The sequence below is a fragment of the Acomys russatus genome, chromosome 1, assembly GCF_903995435.1.
Source record: "Acomys russatus chromosome 1, mAcoRus1.1, whole genome shotgun sequence".
NCBI lineage: Eukaryota > Metazoa > Chordata > Mammalia > Rodentia > Muridae > Acomys > Acomys russatus.
The window spans coordinates 100,222,571-100,240,234 of record NC_067137.1 but is presented as its reverse complement, the minus strand read 5'-3'; the positions used below and the strand labels follow the sequence as shown (position 1 = coordinate 100,240,234).

The window sequence follows — 17,664 nt, the reverse complement described above, 5'->3', positions numbered from 1 at the left end:
TAAATTTGTTTAATCCTGCTTATAGAAAGCTCTTGGATTAAAAATGTGTGCTAGGCTTGAGCCAGTCCACAAGTACTGGTCTACACTATAATAGCTGAGCCATACCACCAGTAGAAATGGGTTTTTACAATTCACAGTCTCCTGGTCCATAGTTTATTATCTCTCTTATTCATGGAACTAACTGTTCTAGGGAGAAAGGTACTTTCACTTCAGCTATTAAAGTAAATGTAGCTCTCACAGCTTCACCAGCTGGGAAGTTCAGATGCTGGGGCTGCATGTGGTGGCAGCTCTGCTGCATTAAAACACAGTACATGACATTACATGCTGAGAGCAGACTGCAGAGAATGGGAATGCCCAGTAGGGCCTGCGGAGAAAAGGGAGAAAGGAGGGAGGGAGGATGACTGAGACCCAATGTGAGAGACAACCTGCGAGTGTACAGTGGGGAGAGGCAACCAGCAAAAGCAGTTATGACAAAGCCGTGCCCATTAGTAACTAACGCTCTCCCAAGGCAGGACACTGACTGTAAACAAGAGTGGAACTCTTAGGAGCTAGTCATTTTTATTATTGTTGTTGATTTTTTTCTGAGACAGGGTTTCTCTGTGTAGCCTTGGTTGTCCTTGACTCACTTTGTAGACTAGGCTGGCCTTGAACTCACAGAGATCCGCCTGCCTCTGCCTCCCTGAGTATTACTGGCATGTGCCACAGTGCCCAGCTGAGCCAGTCACTTCTTAATGGTCCTACATGTTAAACACTGTTGTAGTAGCAGGCTTCAACATGAGTTTTCGAGAAACTTAAGCTTCTAATGAACTGTCCCATAATGATGTGAGCATCCTTCCAGACAGGATGCATAGAACAATCCGCTGGGTGTGTGAGGAGAACATAAATTTTCTTCTATTTTACTGTTAATGCTTTAAATATTCTAATCTTGTAAAACATTATATAGATACATGTCTATGTATATATGTATATTTATCCACATTGGTATTTTGTGTTTAAAAAAGTTACAAAATATTCTGTATATATGCATTCCAAATATATACATATTTTATGAAGTGTATAACTATATATATTTGTGCCTATAATTATACAATATTTAGAAGTAGTTAGCCACATGATTGTTAAATGTATCATGAAAAGTGTATCATATAGTCATATAACTGAGGCTATATATATGTACTTATATATGTAATTCTACATACATTTATTTGTAACATATTCATGAAAAAAAGTCTATGTCGGCCAGACTAGCCTTGAACTTGTCATTCTCCTACCTTAGCCCATTAAGAACTGGAATACTGTTATGTGTGTGGCCACCTGGCTCATTTAAGTACTTGTTATCTAACATGTAAGAGGAAATCTTTCTAGCCCTTGATCTTTGGGATAAATGTGAAGGTTCCAGCCCCTGCAGACCATACCTGGGCTCCTTCCCTCCTTTGTCTCTTCCTGACCTTGTGTTTGCTCGTTATTGGCGGTGATGCTAACTGAATATTAAGTCCTATTTTGTAGCCTGCCCTTTGCACTGTTTCTGTTTTCCAGGCTAACACTCCAATGCCATCTCTCTTAGTGAAATTTGTATCTATTGTGTAAGTATAGCTTAGTTCCCCATTCTCACTGTGCCCTTTCTATTGTCATCTGTCAGCTGCTCTTACGCTACTGAAGAGCCTGTATGTCTTCTCTTTCGTTGTGCAGGTTTGAAGCCTTTACTGTTTCTCAAGTTGGAATGTGTTTTGTAAATTGTTTACAAATCTTATTTGATCATATTTACTTTACTCCTTTTCTAGAAAGAAAATTACTGAAAAAATGGTAGTGTTAAACTGGTAGCATATATTCTAATTGCTAATTCTTTAAAGAAAGCATTTTGTGTGTTTTTCCATTCTTGTAATGCAAGCTCTTTGACAGTGGATGAATTGTTCTATGTCTCATTGACCAAGTATTTTGGGTTGAATTAAATAATAAATGTATATTATTCAGTGTTATAGATTCAGGTATAGCCTTCAGAACTAGGGAGAATTAGTGACTAGGGAGAGTAGTCAGTCTTACAGAAACTGAGAAGAAGACTGTTGTTTCTATGTAAGGACAGCATTTCACTGTGTATGTATTTTAGCATCAGTATATAACAGCCTGATTAAATTCAGTGTTTTTGTTTAAAAGTTTCCAAGTAATGTAGACATGCAAGAAATGTAATGTATGAAAGGTATAGGAGTGTCCTGAAATAAGTTGTAATAGAAATTAGAAAACACTGAAAATATTATTACTATGACATAAAATAGCATGGTGTGGCTGTCTATGTAGTTTGAAAACTGTATTAGACTTGGTACTGAATCTGGTTTAGCTGAAGGCTGAGGAGTGGTACTGTGTGGTGCTGAGAGAGTGTAAGAACCGTGAGGCTTGAGGTGACGGACTGGCGAGATCCGCAAGGCCTGTTCATTATGTTAGCTAGGACATAAAGACACAGGTTTAGTAGTAGTTGTTGGGAAGTGCGTTTCCTGTGACCAAGGAGTAACCACCAGGCTTTACCTTTGCCTCTTAAGGAGTAGAGCGGGAGAAACAGAGTCTGGAGAAGCAGATGGCGGATCTGCGAGTACAGCTCAACTACAACACCATGGCTTCTGAGTTAGAGGAAGTGAAGCGGTGCATGGAACGGAGAGACCAGGAGAATGCACGTTTGACCCTGCAAGTAGAGGTGACTTCTTACCTTTAATCTACATTTGAAAGACAGTTTTAATTTTTATTATTAGACTTGCTTAAAGACATTTTTATTGAACATTGTATTATTTTGAGTGCTAATTTTGGAGGTGAGTAATAATACAAAATTAGTTAACAACTAGTTAACTTCTATTTAGCACCTCCTTAGAGCTTGGGTTTTCTCTTGGAACTCGGAAATGAGGACTTTTATTAGTTTCCCTCATTATTGTACATTGAAAGCCTCTTCTCTTTGTAACCCTGAAGTTACACTTGGTCCTGCACGTAGAAAGGGTTTTCTTCTCTGAGACAACAGTGATTTATTTTGGGCATGAAGGTGGTGGATGACAGAGTAAAAACAACCTGGCTGTGTATCTTTGGACTGCTTCTGAGTCCCATATCTGTAGCTGTTTGCCTGAGGTAGCTCTGTGATGCCTCCAGCAATTGGAGTTGTGGGGTGTTGAAGAATCTGTGGTAACTGAGGATGAAGCAAAATAGGCACCTGCCATTTCCTGTGCGTCTTTTATCTAGCACAGATGAGGTAATTGTCAGAATATATTAAAAATCAAAGAAAAGGACCTCATGAAAGGAAATAACTTAATTCTAATTATAATTATGCAAATGAGATCAGACATAGATGGCACATTTGGAAATAGATATGTATCAGCTCGCCCCCTGCATCTGTTTATTAGTGAAGTTGTCATCTAATAAGTTGCCACATTTGAAGAGTTTCCATAATTATAATGATAGGTAGAAAATTGCTGCTCCCAGCTCCTAGCTTCATATAACCCAAAGGAAGGACTGAGTGTTTCCTCATTCTGAGTTTCTCTTTTATCTTATCAGCATGTCACTAAAGATACCTTTAGATTTGGTTCAAGATTTAGATCACAGAGATAGTGAAGATAAAGAAATATCAGCATACTTCTTCCAAAGCTTTCTAGATATTTAATAAATACCAAAAGTAGCCCCAGTGCAACAATAAGACTTGTCAAACTCGCATCATGGGTGTTAGTGTGGCCCCTGATCCTGCTGATGAAAGTGCTAAAATAGGGCGATTTAACAGAAATAGAGATAAAACAAACAAAACAAAAATCAAAGGCAAAAAACCAACAACAACCTGCTGCTCATTGGTCATAATTCTTTTCTTCCCCTTTCTCCTCCTTCTGGTTTCTTCTCTTTGATTTTTGTTATATTAATGGGGTGGTGTGTGGGAAGTCCTGAAGCCCATGGGCGCTTAAAAATGGTGTACAGTGGCTCAGTAATGCTCTTAAGGAGCCTCACTTGACTTTCACATAGGTTAGGACTGGTTGCATAGTGCTTGGCTGGCACAACAGTTGAGAGAGGCTTATACTCACATACCCAGTGTCTGTCGCTTATTGCCAGGCACCTTTCAGGGCGCCCCTGACACACTGTTTCCCTCCCAGTTGCCTTTGAGAAGATACTGCAAAGAGGCAGTATTCATCTCCAGGAAAAAATAGTTCTACTTTTCAGTTCCCTGCTCCTCGCCATTCCTTCGCCCCTTTAGAAACAAAGTTTGTCTTTGCAGTCCAGAGTGGCCTTAGATCCACTGCATAGCCCAGGTTGGCCTCAAACTTCCGCTCTAGCCAACCAAGTGCTGGGACTACAAGAGTTCTCTCAGTTGTTTCGGATTTAACAATACTTCTGATTATGCCTTGTATGGTTTTCATACCTTGTGGTTGCGTTCTCACAGTGATCTAGTATTCTATGAGAAAGGGAGGTTATAGATCACTGGGACGGAGCTGCTGCCCCCTGAGCCAACCTTTGCAGTCAACTGTCATTTAGTTTATCTTGCGTTAGATAATCTGGGACTGTAGGGCTATTGTTCCCTTATGTGCTTTGTAACCAAATAAAAGTAATCTCCTTTAGTTGTGTGTGTGTGTGTGTGTGTGTGTGTGTGTAACAATAAAAGAAAAACAGGCTACCAACTTGAGAGTGGGGGATGGGACAGGTTTGAGGGAGGTTGCTAGGAGGGGCTGGAAGAAGCAAAGGGAGGAGGGAAGTGGTATAACTCCATTTCAGTAAAGAACATATTTAAAAACCAAAATTATTTCCTTATATATTTACTTATTTATTGTGTATATGTGTCTACATGTACGTATACCACAAAGTAGATGAAGGTCAGGACAACTTGGAAGAGTCAATTGTTTCTACCATGTGGTCCTAGGGATAAACTCAAGTTGTCAGGCTTGGTAGCAAGTCCCTTTATAAAGCCACTGCCACCTTGCTGGCCCTTCACTGTAGTTTTGAGACAGGGCCTCCCTGACTTAGCTATGCTGGCCAGTGATCTTCAGAGAGCCACCTGTCCGCCCCCAAGTGGTGAGTTACAAATGTGTAGTTGAACTCAGGTTCTGATGCTTGCACAACTGGCATTTCTCCTCTGGGCCAGCACTTCTTTTAGTTACTATTTGAAGATCAAATATATTAAACAAAGAAACAAACAAAAGACATAATAAAATAAGGTTATTGGTTAGGCTCAGGAATGCGTGTGCGATAGTGGTCCTTAAAATGTATTTAACCATTAATGCCATTTCTTTTTAACCATGACTTTCCTATAGTTCTATAGAATCTCATACAAAGTCTTGTTAAGTAACATTCTTTTTATTAAAGTTCCCAAATTTCCATCCTTTATTTTCCTTTATTTCTGTATTCTGTATTTTTCTGAGGAAATCATAACCTATTCCTACCTAAAGACTTCTTGTTTTTGGAGTATATAAGACATAACAGTCAAGCGTTCCAACTGTAAGTCTTTTACTAATATATATTTATATATTACTGTCCTTATATTGTGTTAAAATAATCTGGTATATTCCTTTAAAATTTCAAAGTAGGTCATAATAAGGTATTAAAGGAGCTACAGGATTAAGCCTGCAGCCTCATCACCAAGACAGCATTGGCGTTGATGTTTTTATCTTGTAAGAGATAATATCAGAGTATCACCTTCTGATCTGCATGTTCTGTGTCCTGCCGTTAAAGTGATCCAGGTGACAGGCTCCCATCTGCAGTGCAGCTCAGCAGAGAGCAAGGTGCACGAGTGCTGGCTCTCCCACTCACACTGTGGGAGTTGAGATATCTAAGAAACTATTACGAGCCTCTAATTTTCAGTGTGTAGGTTCTGGAATTTAAGACCAAAAAAACCTGCCTGTAAAAGAGAAAACGAGGACAGTGATGTCTAAAGAGCTGTGTGTTCATGGCTACAGCAAGGCTTCTAGCTCTTTCCACTCCCTTTTTGGAATTCTTGTTGCCAGAGACCCCGTTCACAGCTACATTTTCTGTCTTTTGTCCTATAGCGTGGTTTACTGACGGTGCTTGTCTTTTAGCATTGTTTCCCTGATGTTCATTATTTCATTGCCTTGTGTTTTGACATTTTCCTGTGCACAGATTTTGCTGTGGGCTATTAACCAGTTTGCATTGATGTTATAATGCAAACTTGTAGCTAACTGGGAGCTCCTGTGTGGGTGTGGGTTCAAAATCAGGCTTCCTGCTTGTGTCCCCCTGTGCTACCACACAATGTATTAACCTGTATTATGTTCTGAGCTAGCATTTGTCAGGGAAGGTAATTATGAAAAACTCTTTTAGGAATTTTGAAAGCTAAGATTCGTTGCTCAGCCTCTTTGTTTCTTTCCTTTTTTCTTGCTGTGCTGTGTGTGTGTGTGGTGCACATGTGAATATATAGGTGCATGTGCCTAGGCTAGCAGAGGACATCAATGTCCTGTTCTATCACTCTCTGTCTTATTCCCTTGAGAAAGGATCACTGAACCTGAAACTGGGCTAGAGGCCTGCGAGCGGCACTGATCTTGTTTCTGCCTTTTCACGTGGGTGCTTGGATCTGAACTCAGGTCCTCGTATCATGCTTATGCAGCAAGAGCTCAGAGCCGCTTCTTAAGAGCACATTGGTGTCTGTAAGAACTCTCAGTCTTTAGGGAAGCCTTTGCTTTGCCTAACTATTGCATTAGCTTCTGTTATTGAGACTAGGCCATTGATATATTGGGAAGACAGTAAAAAAATTCTCTTAGAAAACCCAAAGGTAAGGAAGTCATACCTGACTTTAGCTAATCTGTGCTTCAGATTCCATCTACGAACTTAAATCTATAAATGCATGGGAAATACTAAGGACATTTCTCTTTCTTCTAAACTCAGGTTGAACCTCATTAACCTTGGTGGGTAATTTGTATTCATAAGAATTCCAAGCACCCTTGATCAGTGGGTCCCCCTGATTTAATCTCTGCCTCTGTCGCCCATTAACTCAACTCTTTATGAAAAAATTTGACTTTTAAATTCAGCTAAGAACTTGAAAGAAAAAAAAAAAAAAGCCAAATCAAACCAAACTGCTGAACATAACTTAGATTAAATGTTGAAAGTAATAATGGAATGACAACTGACATGATTATTCATAAGGAAAACATTGGGACTGTAGTTCTAGAATATACTTAGAAAAAAAAAAGATGGTAATGAAAAAAAAAAATCCTATTAGAACACTAGAGGAAGAGAAGGTGGGTTCTTAGCCTGAGGTCTTGTGAGTCTTATGTTTCCTGTGTAGATTCGACGACTTGGTTGTGAAGTGCCCCTCCTCGTAGCAGGGTGCTTGGAAACAGAAGCCTGGAGACATTCATTTGTCTGCGTATAATCCCCTGTTTAAAATATTTTTTCCTCTCCATTTATTTATTTATTTAATCACTTCATATCCCAATCTTAGCCCCCTCCTTTCTCTCTTCCCTGTCCCATCCCATGCCCCCAACTGGTACCAGTTCACCCTGGTATCTCAAGTCAAGGCAGGACTAAGCACATCCTCACCCATGGGTGTGTGACAAGGCAGCCCAGCTAGGGGAAAAGAACCCTGTGGTAGGTAGCAGATTCAGAGACAGCCCCTACTCCTGTTGTTAGGGGACCCACATGATGACCAAGCTGCGCGTCTCCTATATATGTATAGGGAGTTGAGGTTCTGTCCATGTAAGCTCTTTGGTTGTAGGTTCATTCTCTGTGAGCTCCTGTAGGCCCAGATTAGATTACTCTGTAGGTCTTTTTACCTTTTTTTCTAATCCAAGTATATGTTGTAAAGTAAGGCACTATTGCTAGTCTTTAATATTCAAGATAGGTTATTAAGAAAACATAAAGGCTACATTTATTTAGGTTGGTGGAACATAGTCTATTTCTAACATTGTGGCAAGTTGTTAAGTCTGTAAATGCTCTGTAAAGAGATACAAAAGGTGTCTCTTGGCAGAGATACTCTATGAATGAAAACACCAAACCCAAGCAGAACTTACAGTTCCTGGTGTGTTTAATTTAATTCCTAAAGCCTTCCTTCAATATAAAAACCTAGGCATTTAAGAAGTTGGAAAATAAGACAACTCTTCTATTTTCTGTACTCTCAGTGGCTTGCAGACTTCTGTAGGCTGGAGTGGCGAAGTGAGCTGGAAGTTGTAGAAGTAGTTTTTATCTTCTCATATGAGGGGATGAGAGCCTTACCCAAGCTGTACAAAGCACAGCTTGGGCTGAGCCCAGATTGTTTCTATCTCTGATCTAATTACCCTAGGCCTAGGCCTGGCAGCTTCTAGCCTCTATACCTGTTAATATTTTAGGTCTCTGAGACTTACTGCTGTATAAGCTCACTCTTTCTCATTCTTTCTGAACTCTTGCTGCCTGGTTCAACTCAGCTGTTCTGGCTCAAAACTCCTCTACAAGCTGGCTGATTCAATCTGGCTTCTCTCAGCTTCTGACTGAATTGCTCTGCTTCTGAAGTCCACAAACTGAACTGCACTGAACTATACAAACTCAATTAAAGTTCAACTGCACTGCACTAAAATGCCCGCACTGCACTGTTCTGTACGGAACTCAACTCTATTGTACTGTCAGCTTAACTGAGCTCTCTACTGTTTTATCTTCTCAACTCTCTCTACTGTACTCTGTGCTACTTCCTCAGCTCTACTGTACTGTTCCTAAGTAGCTTCTCCTTCCTGTCTGTTCTTATGAGAGGTGGGCGTATCTGCTTCTCATTTTGTCAAATCTTTCATCCCTTTGCCTGCCCCTAAATTAGATGTCACTTTCATTTTTTTCTTTTCAAAAAATTTATTATAATTTGTTCAGATTACATCCCAATTGTTTTTAAATATACATTTATATTATTATACATATATACAATAAACTATCTATAGCAAGAAGAACCACCGAACAATTAGGAATTATATACATTTTACATTCATAGTGTTTTGGCAATTTGTATTTGGCAACCTTGAAAAAACATCTTTCCTATCTTGGTGCGTCTAAAATTTTGAATGTAAATCAATATCTATTATCATATCTCATCTTTATGAACTTAAAATATCTATCTAGTCCTAAAAACATCTTAACCCCTAAACAACTAAGCTTAATTGTAAAACTAAACTATCTCATCTTCAATCCCATCAGAGACTTGAGAAGGAATAAAATTAATTATCTAAGTAGACAGGAAGTGCAGGTTAGCAGCTTCCAAAATGAGAAGATGACAGAGACAGTTTGCTGCCTGAACAGTCACCCAAACTCTCAATAATGTTGGAGCATCTTCTTCAGCCTTCTGGCCCAGTATATAACGACAGACATATCTGTGAGGCAGGAACTATTGAGGACTTGCTTACCCTGTCTTGGCAGAGTTTGGTTGTTGACTCTGCCTGCATCTAAACTTGTCCATTTTGGGGCAGAATTCTGTTTCTGACAGAAACAGGACATTTTGCCCAGTGGCTGGTTTGTCACATTGAACCTATCTCCATAAGGAGGTTTGCTGATGCTCTGGGTACTTCCTTCTCCAAACTAACTTACCCTTTATTGCTTGGGATTAAAGATGTGTACTAAGGGTGTGTCTGCATTCCAGCTCTAGGGATTAAAGGTGTGTCATTCCAACTGGATCACACAGACCTAAAATGTCTTTGGATGTCATCCCTTGCTAGAGCAGCCAGGTTGCTGGATTAAATTCTTTTACATGAATGCCTTAATTTTTTCATTAAGGTATCATTAATATTTAAAAGTTTATCACTAAAAGTATTTACTAAAGAAATGATTCGGGAATGAAAATAGTTTTAAGTTTTCTTTCCTGAAATCATGGCAAGTCCTCATTTTGGAAACAATAGGCATGTATAAGGATGAGACCTGTGTCTGCATGTTCTGTTTGCTGTGCATTTGTGTGACATGTGGAGGAAACCGGATAGTAAGTGTGGTGCACATATTGTGAAGTATTGATAGCTTCATGTTAGTTATAGGCTGATTTAATGTCTACAGAAATTAAAAAGATAAAGTACAGCTTTGGACATAATAACTTTTCTTGCAAAGATGGGTAATCAGAAGAAATGAGATGGTGTCGTGGTGGTATGTAAGTCCCTCACTACACAGATACCATCAAGAGGCATATGCAGGCTTTATAACATGCAAATTTAGCTGCTCATACATTACTTCTGCAGTCTTTATTGTTACCTTATCTTTAGAGTAATTTTAATTTGATAGCATATCATTTTAAGTGGCAAATTAAATTTTTTTTTATATGTTTGTTTCAGGGAGCTTTCTACGAGGGCATAAAACGAGACTAGATTGTACACAGCCTTACACAAGCATCAGTAACCCGTTATACTTGTAAAGTTTGCAAGTAGTAAAATTATCTCTAAAAAATTAAGTTAAATTATATATATATATATATTCTCAGGTAGATATATTTATATAATCCGTGTTTTAGATGCTGATAAGTGGCTTGCTAAACAAAAGCCAGCGTTAATGATTTTCTTCTTCAAATCCATTGAATACATTTAATCTGCTGTATTTCAGTTAGGTAAAGACTGGGTTTTTGTAGCAAATGTACAACCTCTTTTTTCAAGGGGACGCTAATGACAGCTTAGACTTAGGCAGACTTTTGTCAGATCCATTTTAAAGAATGAGGTAGTTACTGCCTCTAATGGTGCCCTAGGTTTTTGCAGAAGAGATAGTAAGGCTTTGTGTTGGTTACAATGAAAACACGCACATTAAAGGAGGAAGGCTCATTGGGATTACAGTTTCAAGAGACACAGTCTGTTATGACAGGGAACACAGGGCAGCAGGAACCAGAGGCAACGTTCTCCTTTTTTATTCCTTCAGGTGTCCCAGCAATGGGATGGCGTCACCTGTATGCACAATAGATCTTTCCTCTCCCAGTTAAATCGTTTTGGAAATAGCCTCATATCCAGAAGCATTTCCCATTGTGATGCTCAGTCGTGACAAGTTGGCAGTTAACATTAATCACCACATACATATATTAAAAAATTGAAGCAGAGGTTTATTAACAAAGCAAAGAAAGGGAGCTTTGAGAATTTTGTTGAAATTCTGAGTTGCAGTGGTGGTTTTGACATTTTTGCAGCACTTTCTCCCTGTGATGTGTTCTGCGTCACAAAATGGAAAGCATAGGGTAGACTTCTGGGCTCACTTAGGATAAAGAATCCTGGTAACTTCTCAGACTTTTACGCTATGTGTTAATCCCTTGGAGCCTTGAGGAATTGAAAATACACTGAATATTCACAAGGGCTGCCACACTGTAGCATAGCTTTGAATCTGCTTTGATGTTATCTGTCCCCCTTTCAGTGGTCACTTCCAACAAAAGCAAGCATTTTGGGGATGATAATTGTTTGTCATACAGTGTCTGATATTCAGTTATCACAATCCAAAAAAACAAACACAAGAAAAAAACAAAAACCATACACCATACTAAAACAACATCCAGTGAATAGATGGAGGTATATAAACTCTTTGGGTATTGGAGTTACCAGAAATCAATTTTGAAATAATATTTATAAACTAAAAAGTTAATAATTACAGTAAATAATTAGATAAATAATAAAAACAATTAGATACATAAAAAAGAATTATTTTGAAATCTTAAGATCTATATATAATAGCTGAAATTAAAAGCTGAATAGGTGGGGCTTATGGCTTCATGAAGAAAACAAATTTCATGCTGGTACCATATTGACTCTACCGTTGACCCTTGGCTGGCTTCAGTTTAGCTATTAATTCATTCATCTAGTTATTTATTGTTCTGGTTAGTTTTTATTATTAATGTCACACAAGCTAGAGTTACCTGAGATGTCTTTCTCCTTCTTATTGGCAAGTGGTACCTCAATCATGTTGCCTTGTGGGCACCTTTGTGAGGTATTGTCTTGATTGTTAATAGATGTGGGAGGGCACAGCCCATTGTGGGCAGTTCCATAGCTATGTAGGTGGTCCTGGGCTGTATAGGAAGACTAGCTGACTGAGGAAAATGAGGAAAACAGTGAATTCAAAGATGAGCAGTCTTCCTCCACTTAGCTAGTTCCTGCGTGAATTCTTGCATTGACTTTCTCAATGATGGGCTATGACCTGAAGGTATAAGTCAAATAAACACTGACCTCTTCAAGTTGCTTTTGGTCCTGGTGTTTTTTTCACAATAGCAAGAAAGCAAACCAGGACATCTGTGGTCAGAGTGGTGGAATCACTCTTTTTAGCACATCATGTAGAGGCAAATGACTAATAAATATCAGTAGCTTTCATCCTAAAATTCTCTTAGTGTTTTAGATAAGGCTGATCTACTAGCCCCACTTTCTTTCATTTTGTTTATCTGGAATGTTCTTCTTTTCATTTTAGAGGACCGTTTGCTGGATCTAAGACTTTAATTGCCTTTCTTTTATCTACTAGAACTTAGTATATATTAGATATTTTCTGGTTTCCATTGCTAATTAATTAATTAATTAATTAATGTTATGTGAGATAGGGTCTTAACTCAGGCAGGGTTTACCTTGACTCCTTTTGCCAAGGATGACTTTGAATTTCTGATCCTTTTGCATGCTAGGATCACTAGTGTGTGTGTGTGTGTGTGTGTGTGTGTGTGTGTGTGTGTGCGCGCCAGCATGCCAAGTGTAAGTGACTGGAGGTCAAGCCCAGTGCTTCGTGCGTTTGCATTCTAGGAAAGGAATCTATCAACTGACATACACCCGAGCTAAGAGGTGAGATTATAATATCTTACACATTGAGTTACTTTTCTCTTTCTGTCCTCAAGGTTTTCTTGAGGTCTTTGTCTTTTGTCATTTTGACTATAATACACATGAATTTAAATCCCATAGTTATCCTTCTTGGAATTCCCTGTACATTCAAACTAATAGTTTATTTCAAGTTCTGAAATTTTGTAGCATTTGCTTCTTCCACTATTTTTCTGCATTTTTGTCTTTTTCCTTTCCATTTGGCACCCTCGTTGTGTGTATTTGGCATCTTACATTTCTCTGAGGCTATGTTTATTTTTCTTTAATTCCTTTTACTTCAGATTGTATGATCTCCTTTGATTGTAGACTTTTTGGCAATACAAATTAGCTATTGAGCCTTTGATGTGGATTCTTCATTTTAGTTTGCAACCATATTTTCTAGTTCCAGATTCCCGTTTAAAATGCAGTCATAGTTTGGATTGTAGTGTTCTCCATGGGCTCAGTTATTTGAATTCTTGGGCCCTCTAACTGGCGAACCTGCTTTCTGGCTGTTGTGGAACCTTTGGTGAAGAACGCATGGAGGCACAGGCTGGGTCTTAAGGTCTGACTGTGAGTGGTAAAACCTTGCCTGCTCCTGGCCTAAGTTCTCTCTGTTTATTCTGCTGCCAAGATGTTAGTGATGTCTCCTGCAAGCTGTGGCCAACTCAGCCTTGTCCTTGTGCCATGATGGACTGGACCCTGAGAACTTTGAGCCTCTGTACCTTAAGCTTCTTCTTTTTTGTATTTGGTCAAAGCAACTAGAGTAGTGGCAATATAAGCGGTTTCTGAATTCTTATGCCTTTATTTTATATCATCATCATACCTCCATCCAAAAAGAAAAAAAAAAAAAGGTTTCTTTCAGCTCTTTGACTATAATAGCTGATGTGATGTCTTTGATAAGTTCAACATCCGGACTCCCTAAAAGGCTATTTCTTTCTCATTTATACAGCACAGCTTTATGTTTTGCAGAATGTCATAATTTTTAGCGAAATGGGATATTTTAGATAATGTTTGTATTATGTATTTCTGATTCACTCCTCATCCTTAAAAGAAAAATAATGTAGTGAATTGGAAGGGACACTTGATTTAAGCCTATTCTTCTATGCAGTGTGCTGCGCCTGAGGTCATGTGTATGTCACGTGCATAGTTTCTGTTATCTGAGATCATTAAGACGTTAGCTGGCGTCTTTTGACACACAGACTTCCTAATGTCTCTGTCAAACATCTGGCTCATCTGACTCTGTTGCTATCTTATCCACTATTAGCTTTCACCAAATGGAAACTGATTGGTCTTTCTTTTATGAAAACATATTGAAATGTAATTCAGTGCAATAAAATTCAGGTTAGCTTACACCGAGTTTCTTATTGTCAGTGTGTGTTTTGAAGTTGGGCATAGTGTCCTTTAGTTGTACTATGTGGTTTGTCCTAGACATCTTTATGACTACACCAATATTGGTGATGTATGGGTACATGGCTTTCATTGGTGCCCGTGTTGGCCTGCTACATTGCGCAGCAAAGTTGTAACAAGTTTGTTCTACCACGCTCAGAAGGTAGAGCCAATCCCCAAGCCAATTTGTTTAAAGCAACATAATTTTATATAATATATGCCTATGTTTTCTATTCTTTAAACTTTTTTAGACTTATTTTTACTATTTTATGTTTATGCGTGTTTCCCGTGCAAGTATGTATGTGGGCCATGTGTATGCCTGGTGCCCATAAACATCAAAATACTGCACTGGATCTCTGATACTGGCATTATAGGCAGTGGTGGATTGCTCTATGGGTGCTGGTACTCAGACCTTTGCAAGTACAAGAAGTGAATCTTGACCACTGAGCCATGTCTGCAGCCCTGAATTTTCTTTTCTGTAAGTGTCAAGTTAAACATCAAAAGTTGTATAGCTGAAATTATCAGTCTAATGGAGTGTGAAAAAAAAATCAAGAAAATACAAATGCAGTTTAAGATATGTGTACTAGGGTCAGATTTCCCTTGTGTAATGCTGGGACCTAGAAGTTAATTGTATGTCCCCTTGTGTTTTAAATTAAACATTCTGAAGAAATATGTATTTAAAATCTGTATAATAAGCATCATAGTTAATGAAACAAGTTGGTATTTCATTTCTTCACAGAGATGAATATATTTAATTAATTGAACATGATTTCCTGTTCTTTGCTTAAGCTTGGTATGATGCTTCATGAAAAAGTACAAGTAGCTGTATGAAACATATGTTCTCATACATGTGCAGAGAGACAATTATTTTTAATCACTAAGACTCATGGAACCTAATATTTTGGATTAGTGTCATGTACGTGTCTCTCTACTTATTAGGGAGAAAATGATAACAGTTTATGTGGTCAAAATTAATATGCTAGAAATGGAAAGTCACATAAAATGTTTTCTGACATGGCACTAAAGTGGCCTTTGATGTTTTATTTTCTCCATGACTTGTTAAAAGTTTGAATCAGTTTAATGTGTTTTGCTTGAGGTAAGACTTTGTTCCCAGATTTTAAGTGTGTGTTGTGCTTTGTTATTCCTGTACTTTGAAAGAAGCTTTCTATATTGTGGCTTCAGTGAGTGATGGCCTAACTTAGCTTCAGGTAGGTATGTTTCAGAGCTCCAGACTTGCTTTGATTGATTTGAATTTTTGTTCAAAGAGACTTGTCTTAGTCTTCCTGACTGGACAATTGATGAGCTGTTCTTTCAGTACGAGTTCATAAACCACCAAAATTATCCTGAAACGAGCGAGTTCATGAGGACATCTGATAGTGTGTCAGGTTAATTCCCAGCAGAAGTGAGCGGGGCACCATTTAACTGAGAATTTCTGATGAGACCTTGCTATTGGTCGTTTTGCCTGTTAGACATTATAATACCACCACCATCTATGCTTAGGGCAGGAAGAACTGCTCTGGATGCTTTTGTAATCCTAGGCTTTGTTAACATAATTACCAGGCCAGGACCTGCCTGGGCTTCCAAGAAGCACCAGAAGCCAATGCTGCAAAACCCTCAGAGGCACAGAGTGGGCATCACCACAGGGCATCATGGCTTCTCTTTGACTGTCATTAGTGGCAAAGAGGAAGCGAGACTATGACTTTGTCTTAAATCTGCTTTCCAAATCTCTCTATCAAATCTGTTTTAAAGATCTGACTTGTACCTCCAAAAACGTAGCTCAGGAAAGTACTGAGGAGTTTTTGTTCACAGGGTCATTATTAAGGATAATTTGTTGAACTTATTTCCAGTGGTGGTTTGTCTATATGAAATCTTGTTTCCAGTGGCTTGTTGACCATTGCTATCTTTAGGGCTACTGTTTTAATGTTTGTAAAGGGCAAAGGTTTGCATGGCAATGCTTAAGATGGCATTTTCTGTTGATGTGCTGGTCTAGTATGTTTAGATATGTGTTACTTTTCACTGTAGTGTGTTTCTAGAAACTGCATTGTGGTTCTGATTACTCCCTTTTGGTTGAGGAGTTTTTATGAAAACTATTGTCAGTGACACTTGTGTTCTTAGCAGAGATTTGTAACTAAACAGTTATTTTAAAAATAAACTTAATAAAAATGTAAACTTTTATTCTCTATAATAATTAAAATATAAAAGTTGTTCTTTATGGTCTATTAAATGACTATAATGTAAACATCTATATAATTTTAAAGGGTACATTTTTTTTATTGTAGGACATTTAACAGTGTGTATAAACAAAGTCGTAGCTATTACACACACACACACACACACACACACACACACACACACACACGTACATATATTTGACAGGGCAGCTGCTAGAGACATTACAATTGATAGTCACTTTCTCCTTCTGGCGTTTAGAACCACTTTCCTCCTCAGTTTTTTCAGATGTTATAAATCTAGAAGTATTGAACAATTTAAGAAGTGGCATTTTCCCTTCACTAATTTTGAAAACACAAGATTTACAAGTGATTATAGTTTCGTTTGGCTACATCTAGGTTTGGGATTATCTGAAAAACATTGTGAAGTCATGTTTGTTTGAATCCTTACATCAGCCCTTGTTTGTGAGTATTTAGGGACCTGTTCACTTAGTTATGTTCACTTGTCTGCCTGCCTGCCTGCCTTTCTTCTCTTTCCTTCCTTCCTTCCATCCATCCTTCCTTCCTTCCTTTCCTTCCTTATAACCTTCTTTCCTTCCTTCCTTTCTTTCTCTTCCACTGTCCTCCCAAGTCTTTTCCTCTACCAGCATTAAGGTTCATAGTGAAGTGATCATGAAAACTTCTGCCGGAGTCTAGCCCACTGTTGCGTTGGGGATGCTGGGAATTGAAGTGTCACCTAGCTGAACTGGACATGCCTTTTTTAGTTCCTGTCCCCGTTTCACCATCCCTGCTTCTCCTCTTCAACACTTTAATTAGCAATGTGAATCATCTTCTTTTGTTCAGATGATCAGTACCTGCTGTAGTTCAGGCATCTTTTGCAAGGAACACAATTTCTAATTAGGAAACACTCGATGATGAAATGAAGGCACTGAGGGATGGAACATCAGCAGGTACTTGGCAGTGTGAATTGTGAAAGAAAGTGAGATTTTAAACAGAAGAGGTGCATGAAAAGTAATTCAGTTATCCACCTTCCCTACAAGGTTATATGGCTCTCTGGGACAGCAGAACATAGAGCCATGACATCAGGTCCATCTTTTTTATCTTAGCAATTTGTATATTTGTCAGCACAACTAAATGCTTATTCTATTGAATCAAAACATGCAGAGGATTTTCCTTAGAAAAACTGACAGTTGTTCCTTTTTTCCTTTGCAAGTCTCTTGAATGCTACAAGTTGTTCTTACCCGTTATAAGCCAGCTTTATTGACTTCATTGCAATTGAGTTGAGTTGAAGGAGAATTGTTTGTGAAAGTCCATTCCTGTTTGAAATGGATAAGCCTTTTTAAAAAAAAGATTTCTTTATTATTATGAATACAGTACTCTGTCTGCATGTACACCTGCAGGCCAGAAGACGGCATCAGCTCACATAATAG

At 38.4% G+C, this 17,664-nt stretch overlaps 1 protein-coding gene across 1 annotated transcript in view; it reads left to right on the top strand.

Annotated features, from left to right (window-relative positions):
- The window catches only part of Cep128 (centrosomal protein 128), a 362,133-nt gene that overhangs the window by 73,213 nt on the left and 271,256 nt on the right, over positions 1-17,664 (top strand). The window contains exon 12 of the mRNA XM_051150095.1: positions 2,532-2,683. Coding sequence (XP_051006052.1) covers positions 2,532-2,683 — 152 coding nt within the window. The remainder of the gene's footprint in view (positions 1-2,531; positions 2,684-17,664) is intronic.